The sequence below is a fragment of the Myotis myotis genome, unplaced genomic scaffold, assembly GCF_014108235.1.
Source record: "Myotis myotis isolate mMyoMyo1 unplaced genomic scaffold, mMyoMyo1.p scaffold_m19_p_15, whole genome shotgun sequence".
Taxonomy (NCBI): domain Eukaryota; kingdom Metazoa; phylum Chordata; class Mammalia; order Chiroptera; family Vespertilionidae; genus Myotis; species Myotis myotis.
The window spans coordinates 17508887-17517759 of record NW_023416319.1 but is presented as its reverse complement, the minus strand read 5'-3'; the positions used below and the strand labels follow the sequence as shown (position 1 = coordinate 17517759).

General features: G+C 54.3%; 2 protein-coding genes across 4 annotated transcripts; one reads left to right on the top strand and one right to left on the bottom strand.

The window, feature by feature from the left end:
- Positions 1-415: 415 nt before the first annotated feature.
- MRPL43 (mitochondrial ribosomal protein L43) lies at positions 416-1635 on the bottom strand. The gene is made up of 3 exons (XM_036336292.1): positions 1453-1635; positions 1258-1364; positions 416-1113 (listed from the first exon to the last, which is right to left on the bottom strand). The coding sequence occupies exons 1-3, from the start codon at positions 1581-1583 to the stop codon at positions 872-874; spliced, it is 480 nt and encodes a 159-aa protein (XP_036192185.1). The 5' UTR covers positions 1584-1635; the 3' UTR covers positions 416-871.
- A 42-nt stretch (positions 1636-1677) lies between these two features.
- On the top strand, positions 1678-6810 carry TWNK (twinkle mtDNA helicase). 3 transcript variants are annotated; one of them, XM_036336289.1, is made up of 6 exons: positions 1678-3542; positions 3721-3753; positions 3874-3961; positions 4108-4215; positions 4522-4663; positions 5584-6810. In XM_036336289.1, the coding sequence occupies exons 1-6, from the start codon at positions 2300-2302 to the stop codon at positions 5896-5898; spliced, it is 1929 nt and encodes a 642-aa protein (XP_036192182.1). In that variant the 5' UTR covers positions 1678-2299; the 3' UTR covers positions 5899-6810. The 3 variants fall into 3 exon arrangements, with proteins under 3 accessions (XP_036192182.1, XP_036192181.1, XP_036192184.1); XM_036336288.1 differs by having other exon boundaries at positions 1681-3542; positions 3721-3961; XM_036336291.1 differs by having other exon boundaries at positions 1694-2154; positions 3721-3961.
- Positions 6811-8873: the final 2063 nt, after the last annotated feature.

Sequence of the window (8873 nt, the reverse complement as noted above, 5' to 3'; positions counted from 1 at the left end):
TCACCATCTTCCCCACCTTTTTTCTTTTTTTTTAGCTAAACCCCTAGAACAGTGGTTCTCAACCTTCCTAATGCCACGACCCTTTAATACAGTTCCTCATGTTGTGGTGACCCCAAATTTCATTGTTACAAATTGAACATAATGAAAGCATAGTGATTAATTACAAAACAACATGTAATTATATATGTGTTTTCCGATGGTCTTAGGCGACCCCCAAAGGGTCAAGACCCACAGGTTGAGAACTGCTGCCCTAGAAGATGCTCCCCATTTACCAGTAACCCTGAGAATCGCTCTCTCCAAGGGTCACAGCCTTTGATACTAAGCATCTTGAAAGGTTTAGTACATGCCCCACTTCTGGTTTTATGATCATGAAAAATGGGGTTGTGCTTAAAATATTTTGAAGTAAGACCTCAGGTGTGACTGTGGGCACATTTATTCATCTCAGTTTTGTCATGTACACGCATTCATATAGCCTCGCCCAGCGCCAGGTTCACAGCAGAGAAGGTGCTGGCGCTCTCTAGCTCAGTGGCTGCAGAAACGGGACCTCAGAGACGCTTCAGAAGCCAGCGTGGAAGTCCCTCGCTGTGCCGAGACCACTGTCATCAATTTGGATTTCAAAGAGGAGGACCCAGGAAGAGCCCAGAAGACTCTCAGGTTTCAGTCATGCCAACTGGCTAATTGAGACACAAGGTCACTGCCCCTCGCAGGGGGCACCAAAAGCAACAGGCAGCCCTTCTCTGTCCCGAGCAAAAGTTTTGGCACCAACTTTCTCTTTCGCGGGCTCCATCTGTCCGTCTGGGCTTGTAACCCCCGGAACCAAAAGAGGAGGAACCGCCTTCACTGGGGCTGGGGCTGGAGTCGGGGCAACTCTTCACTGCGCTTGCCCCTGGGCGGGGGCAGGACCCTGAGCCTCTCGGGGGCGCAGCCCGCCCGGCGCCGTCGGCTTGTTGGTGAAGGGGTGCCACTGGCCCTGGACGCTCGGGCTGTCCGTGTGGAAGGGCTTGCGGATGCGGATGATGTCCAAGCCCGACTGGGTCGCGAGCTTCTTCACCAGGGCCGTGATCTCCTCGACCGACTTGTTGTTGAGGCTCTCCTCCCGCACCGCCCCGTTCACTGGCAGGAGGGAGGTGGGTGAGAGGCGGCGGGCCGGTCAGACCTCAGACGCGGGAATGGAAACGGGCCCGCCCGCCCGCAGGCCCCCGCCGCCCCGGCCCCCGCAGGCCGCCCCCAGCTCCCGCCCCCTCCCGGCCCACTCACGGTATTCGGCCACGACTCTGGGCACATGGCACGGCCGCGCGTTCACGTATATGACGACCCCCGGGTTCTGTCGGGCGAAGTCGGCCACCTCCTGTTCCACGAACTCCCTGGGAAACCCCAAAAGGGTGAGCACGGTGACCCCTGACCCGGGCGACCTCTGCCGGGAGTCGCCGCCCGCGCCCCTCGCAGGCTCACCTGGCGCCGCGGGACGAGGGCGCGTCGCGGCTGAGGCGGAAGCTCAGGCGCTGCAGCTGCTGCACGTAGCGGCCCAGCCCGTTGTGGAGCACGCTGGTCAGGAAGCGGCTCGGAGTCCCGCGCGCCGTCATGGCTGCAGCGCCCAGGCTGCCGAGCCCCGGCTCGAGGGGAGGGGGCGGGGCTAACCTGGGCTTCCGGTTCCGGGGGCACGCGCCCCGGGGAGTTTTGATTCCGAGGTCCTGGCGTGTGGCGCGTGCGAGTGAGTGACCCACGTTGCGAGCGAAAGTCATGAGCCGCGAGTGGTGACACGGGCCAGGCTCGGAGCGGCGGAGACCCCGCGGGTGACCCGGAGGGAAGACACGCGCGCGGGTGGAGAAGGGGCGCGGAGAGGGGCGGGGGCCGCACGGTGGCGCCCTAGTCGTGTCGTGCCCTTTGGGGGCAGGAGCCGCGGAGAGAGCCCCTGCTTGGGGAGCTAGAGCAGGGGGGCCGCGGAGAGGACGCCGAGGGCTGCAGGGATGAGGACGACGCAGAGACGCCGCGGAGGGCAGTAGCGGTGGAGAGAATCTGGAGGAGCCGTCATCGGTGAAGGGCTGCGATGGGAGAAGCTGTGAGGGGCCAGACCGGGACCGAGGCGTGAAAGGATCGTGCAGATGGCCTGGGGTACAAGTAGCAATGTAGAAGGGCCGAAGAGGATTCAGACAGGTGTGTATGAGGGAGAAGTTTGAAGAAAGGGAGAAGCCACCTCGGGTGCCGTGTGGAGCATCCCTAGGGTCTGATTACGGAAGGTACCTGCACCAGGCACCTAAGGCATCGATCGGAAGCAGGGGCTTCCGCCATTTGACTAGGAATGTGGGTCCTTCTCCGATGCGTGTACCCCCTCCGTATCCTGCTGTCCCTGCGCGGGAAGTGGATGGGCTGGAGGGGCCTGCCTCGAAGCTTGGTCCCAGGCCCTCCTCGAAGACGGTACAGGAAGGAGGCTCTCCCAGCCCTGGAGGTGCCAGTGTTGCCTGTAACTGCAACGGAAATCCGCCAATATTTGCGGGCACACGGGATCCCCTTCCAGGATGGCCACAGCTGCCTGCGGGCACCCAGCCCCTTTCTGGGAGCCTCGCAGCTCAAGGACCAGACTGGTGCTACCACTTCCTTCAGCCTCTACATTAACAAGACCACAGGCCGCTTTCTCTGCATGACCAGCCTAGCAGAGGGCAGCTGGGAAGACTTCCAGGCCAGCGTGGAAGGGCGTGGGGATGGAGCTAGAGAGGGAATCCTGCTGAGTGAAGCCCCAGGAGCTGAGGACAGCGAGGAGGTCCGGAGGATCTGGGACCGCGCGGTACCTCTCTGGGAGCTGCCTGAGCAGGAGGAGGCGCAGCTGGCTCGTGTGATGTTCGGCCTTACCAAGGTGACAGACGACGCACTCAAGCTTTTCAGTGTGCGGTATCTGCGGCCTGCTCGGAGCCTTGTCTTCCCTTGGTTCTCCCCTGGAGGTTCGGGATTACGAGGCCTTAAGCTCCTAGGGGCTGAAGGCCAAGGGGATGGAGTGCACTACGTGGAGACCACCATTCCTCGGCCTGGAGCCTACCACAATCTGTTTGGATTACCGCTGATCGGTCGTCGAGATGTTGAGGTGGTACTGACGAGTCGTGAGCTGGACTGCCTGGCCTTAAACCAATCCACAGGGCTGCCCACTCTTGCCCTTCCCCGAGGAACAACCTGCTTGCCCCCTGCCTTACTTCCTTACCTCGAACAGTTCCGACGTATCGTGCTCTGGCTTGGGGATGACCTTCGGTCCTGGGAAGCTGCCAAGTTGTTTGCCCGCAAACTGAACCCCAAGCGATGCTCCTTGGTGCGGCCTGGGGATCAGCATCCCCGCCCCCTGGAGGCCCTAAACCGAGGCTTAAATCTTCCTCGAATTCTGCGCTCTGCCCTGCCCGCTTGGCACAAGTCTATTGTGTCTTTCCGGCAACTTCGGGAGGAGGTACTAGGAGAACTGTCAAATGTGGAGCAGGTAGCTGGCGTTCGCTGGAGCCGCTTCCCAGACCTCAATCGTCTCTTGAAGGGACATCGGAAGGGCGAGCTGACAGTCTTTACAGGTTACCCTTTGGGAAATCACTGCTTGGGTGGTAGCAGAGGACCAGGTGACATGTGGGTGTGGACTACTGTAAATGTTGAGGGGGCTTTTCCTCCCAACTTTGAGGCCCTGCTCCATGTCTTGGTTTCAAGGGTAGGACTTCCCTCCCTCACCCAGGTCTGTGTTCAACCCCCCTGCAGGGCCAACAGGCAGTGGAAAGACGACATTCATCAGTGAGTATGCCCTAGATTTATGTACCCAGGGGGTGAACACGCTATGGGGTAGCTTTGAGATCAGCAACGTGAGATTAGCTCGGATCATGCTAACACAGTTTGCTTTGGGGCGGCTGGAAGAGCAACTGGACAAATACGATGAGTGGGCCGACCGCTTCGAGGACCTTCCCCTCTATTTTATGACTTTCCATGGGCAACAGAACATCAGGTAAGATTCCCAGGCCTGGGGTTTTTAAAGAATGGGAGGGCAGGAGAACAGACCCTGGGGTTTTCAGAACGCTGGCTTTCTGCCTGGGTTGGATGGGAGACTACTTGTAATTGACTCTTGAATTCATTGCCTCTTCTTCTTCCCAGGACTGTAATAGACACAATGCAGCATGCGGTCTATGTCTATGACATTTGTCATGTAGTCATCGACAATCTGCAGTTCATGATGGGTCACGAGCAGCTGTCCACGGACAGGTGACATCCTTTTGTCTCTCTGGAACCCCCTTGAACACACATGTCTTCTCAGGCAGCTGGCCCCTAGGCACTCACACTGTACTCTCTTGTTTTCTGACACGTGTCCAGACATACCCCACTCCATGTCTTTATGCGGCGTGGGTGTAGCAGCAGGAAGTATGGACAGGGACCTAAGTGTGAGTCCTTGGGCAAAGAGTATAGAGTGGGTTGTGGTGCTTTGTGGAGACGTGAATGAATCAAGAGTATGTGTATATTCTTGTCCTGTCGATATCTGATAACCTCTTTGCTTTGTTGGGGTGGGTGTAGGATTGCAGCTCAAGACTACATTGTTGGGGCTTTTCGGAAGTTTGCGACAGACAGTAACTGCCATGTGACGCTGGTCATTCATCCCCGGAAGGAGGATGATGATAAGGAACTGCAGACAGCATCCATTTTTGGTTCAGCCAAAGTAAGTGACCTTTAGAGGAGCCCACACTTTGGAAAGTAGAGGGGCAGGTGTGACCAGGCAGTCCTTCGTTAGCCTTAACTCGTCTTGATTTCATCTGGAAGAGGCAGCTGGGGCCATGACATGAGGAATATAAAGGCGAATAATTGTAGGTCCTTTCCTCTCCTTCCCCTCCAGGAGCTCACATCATCTAGTGGGGAAAACAGTGAGACAGTGATTACAACTCAGTGTGATAAAAGCTCTGATAGGTAGCACAGGTATTTGGGGGACAAAGAGAAAAGACATCTGAGTCATCCTGGGGTATCTGGGGAGACTTCCTAGAGGAGGTGTCAGTAAAGGTTGGGTTGACTTTTGGCCAATAGTGGGTGTTTAATAACTAAATGGGAGGGCCTTCTGGGCAGCAGGACCAGCCCAATCCTGGAGCTTCCGAGGTACACTGAATGCCTATTTCATGCCAGGCCTGGGCTGGGCACAGGGAACACAGGGTGAGGAGCACAGACCATGTGCTACGATGAAACAAACATGGAGCTGGGGAAGAGAATAACACTGAAGTAGAAAGATGGTGGTGCCTTCTCTATTTATGGGGATTAAGAATGGTCTCTCTGATAAAGTGAGACATTTACTCTAAGACCTCAATGATAAGAAACTGGGGTTGAGTGGGCTGATGGGCTGTATAGGAGAAGTGTTACAAGCAGAGGGAACAGCAGGCACAAAATCTGGGGATGGTAGCAAGATTGCTAAGGAACTGAAAAACTCAAGTGGCCCCAGCATCATGGTCAATAGTTCAAAAAGCTTTGATGAAAAGGGAAAGGACTTTTTCCTTTCCCCATTCTTGCCACTTCTCCCTACACGCTCGACCTTCCTTCCTGCTTCTCTCAGATGTCTTCTCACTGCTCCTTCATCCTCTGCTCCCTGTCCCTCAGGCAAGCCAGGAAGCGGACAATGTTCTGATCCTGCAGGACAGGAAGCTGGTAACTGGGCCAGGAAAACGATACCTGCAGGTGTCCAAGAACCGTTTTGATGGAGATGTAGGTGTCTTCCCACTTGAGTTCAACAAGAGTTCTCTCACCTTCTCCATACCACCAAAGAGCAAGGCCCGGCTCAAGAAGATCAAGGATGACAATGGCCTAGTGGCCAAAAAGTCCTCTTCTGGTAAAAAGGGGGCTGTGCCCCGGAACTCTGAGACTTTCTCGGGTGAGGCCCCCAACCAGCCAGACCCCTCCCAACTTTCAAGGTGAAGGAGATAGCGGAGGACACTGGAACGAGCCTGACAGGACAGGTTGGGGCATAGGCTCTTCCTTGGCCCTCTGCTAGGACTGCCTCTGTCCTGTGGTCCTAAGCGATGGGCCCTTCTCAGTGTGAAGGGCCTAGCCTAGGGCAGGGTCCCCTAGGGAGAATTCAGTTTAGCAGATATTTGAGAAACTACCGTGTGCCAGGCTTTGTTCTAGATCTGGGAATACAGCACTGACAAGACAGATGAAGTCCCTGCTTCCATTGAAAATGCAGTCTGGTGAGAGTACAAAATAAGTTAATGGACAAATAAACACAAAACGTAATTTCAGGTAGTGAAAAATTCGAACTGAAAAAAAAAAATAGTAATGCGATAGTGCTTACAGGCTAGTTTAGATTAAGGTCTGAAAAGGTGTCTCTGAACAGAAAACCTTTGAGCTGGGGCCTTAAGAACTAGTATTGAGCCATGTGGACATCTGGAGAAAGAGGGATCCAGGTAGAAGGAAAAGGAAATAGGCCCTGAGGTGGGAATGAGCAAGTCGAGTTCGAAGCAGTGAAGTCAGGCCCCCTGAACCTGGAGAAGAGGAGACTTCTTGCCAAAATTCCAGCCTAGGCTTTCGGAGCCACAGGGTGACATGGTGGGTACCAAGCTCCTCCGCTCCCCACTCTGGAGCCTGCTGTGCGGTGGCACTATCATTGGATCCTAGGTCCTTGGCCCTGTAACATCAGGGCCCTGTGATGAAGGTGGAAGCTTGGCCAGAGAGCCATGGAAGGAAGCTGTGAGCACAGAGTGCCTGCCACCTGGACACTGATTGTATGGAATGCTGCCTCTGACCACTTGAGTGGATGCAGGCATAACTTTTTGTAGAGCCTTTCCCAGTTTTATTGAAAAAAAAAAAAAAAAATGTTTTTTCTCATTGCCTTTGTTTCTGTGCTGCTTCTTATTTGTCCACTAGGTGTCTCCCCAGTCAAAGTGGATTTTCTCACTTTGAATTGGGAGTGGATGGGACCTCTCCTGCCTGAGCTGTGTGCTCCCAAGGAAGCAAAAGCATTAAAGGGCCTTCACACACACACTCCTTTACACCTCTTCCTGGCCTCGGGAAGACAGGATGGTGCCTCTTTATCCTGTTTTCCCTGAGGATCTTCATATGACCCCTCTCACCAGACCACATGCCTAGGCTCTGCCTGACCTGCTGTCTCTCTGTGATATGAGCCACTCACTGAGCTCTCAGTGTGGACTCAGGCTCAACGTATTCTTATCTGGCCCCCCGTCCATTTTCACCCTCCTGTACCTTCCTTTTTTTAATATATTTTATTGATTTTTTACAGAGAGGAAGGGAGAGGAATAGAGAGTTAGAAACATCGATCAGCTGCCTCCTGCACACCCCCTACTGGGGATGTGCCCACAACCAAGGTACATGCCCTCGACCGGAATCGAACCTGGGACCTTAAGTTGGCAGGTCGATGCTCTGTCCACTGAGCCAAACTGGTTAGGGCCTCCTGTATCTTCTTAGCGTTTCTCTTATGTTAGTGTGTGTGTTGGAATACATAGGGCTCTTGTTTGAAAAAGCAGAAACTTGGCCCTCTCTCACCCCAGTCCACACACACGTACACACACACAGACATGTCTAATTCTAGAAGTTCGAGGAGAGGTATGGGACTCCTCATTTTTAACAAGGAGATGGGAAAATATGAGAGACCCTGTCAGAAATATTCCTAAATGATGACACCTGCATCTCATTTCCTTTGATATCCTAAAGTTCCAGTTTCCCTTTAGATTTGCCAGCAAGTGTGGTGAGAATGCAAGATGTTCTGAGGGGCCTGGGGAGAAAGAATCCTTTTGTAAGATTGGGAGATTGGTTCCCTCTCTGAAGCAGTGCTGCCTTACCAAGGTCTCCCTGTCAACCCAAGAAGGGCTTCTGGAACCCTGTAGAAGGGCCTGGGATCTCTGGTCTTTTATGTGTGAGAACTATAGCTACAATTGTCTCCTGAAACACACAGAGCAAAGCTGTTTTCTGTGGGGGAAGAACCGGGGGGGAAGGGAGGAGAGAGCTCCTCCAGGGCCTCCCTTCTTGGGGGTCTCTCCCAGACTGGCTGGAGCCAGGCCTCCTAATCCTGCGGTAATCATTCCCAGCCGCTGGCTGGTCTAGGCCTCTTCCAAGGTCTCTAACACTGAGTGTCAGCCATGCCTTCCAGATGTACGCCACCAGGTCAGTCCTACCTATAAGGACATGGGTTCCACATTCTGGTCTCCCTAGAATGCCTGACGTGTTCTCAGGAAATTAGGGATTTCCATTAAGGGATCTTTGTGAGATCTCTGTGAATTGGGGATAGAAGGCTTGTCTGTTTGCCTTGCCCCACTCTCCTAACAGACACCCCCACATAGCACAAACCAGAATGATGGGGGCGGGGGAGGGGGAGCTAATGCTCCCCGAACCCCACACCTTATACAAACCCATTGCATTTCACAACTGTCAAACTCACATCAAGGTGAGCCCACCATGTGTTCAGGCGTGTTTGGAGCCTCGAAAGCAGTGGGAGGGGTCCCTGGGAGCCACTGTCCCTGTACCCAGCCAAAGTGGACTGAGGCAAAGTGCCCTGCCTATGTCCACGTGGATGTTAAGCGTCTCCCTGAGAGCTCAGGAAGGGCCTGGCCAAGCAGGGCCCGGGGGACCTGCACCCCTTCTTCAGCTTCAGTGTCAGACTTGGCTGTGGGGGGGCTGTTTTGGTCCTCTAGCAGCTTCTTTACTGTGGATGGGTTTGAGGAAGGACTAAACGCCCTGGATTCTTGCAGTCCAAGTACTAAGGCTATAAATATGGCCCAGATAGCTGTAGACACCTCAGGCTGCCTTAGGTGCCATAGAGGGAGGGAGCTCTAGGTGCCTCCCTGAAATACAGGCCAATTTCCTGTTTGTGCCCGTGGGTGGAACTTTATGAGTTTAAGGGAAGCCAGGCTATGCTCTGTAAGGAACCAGAACTGGCA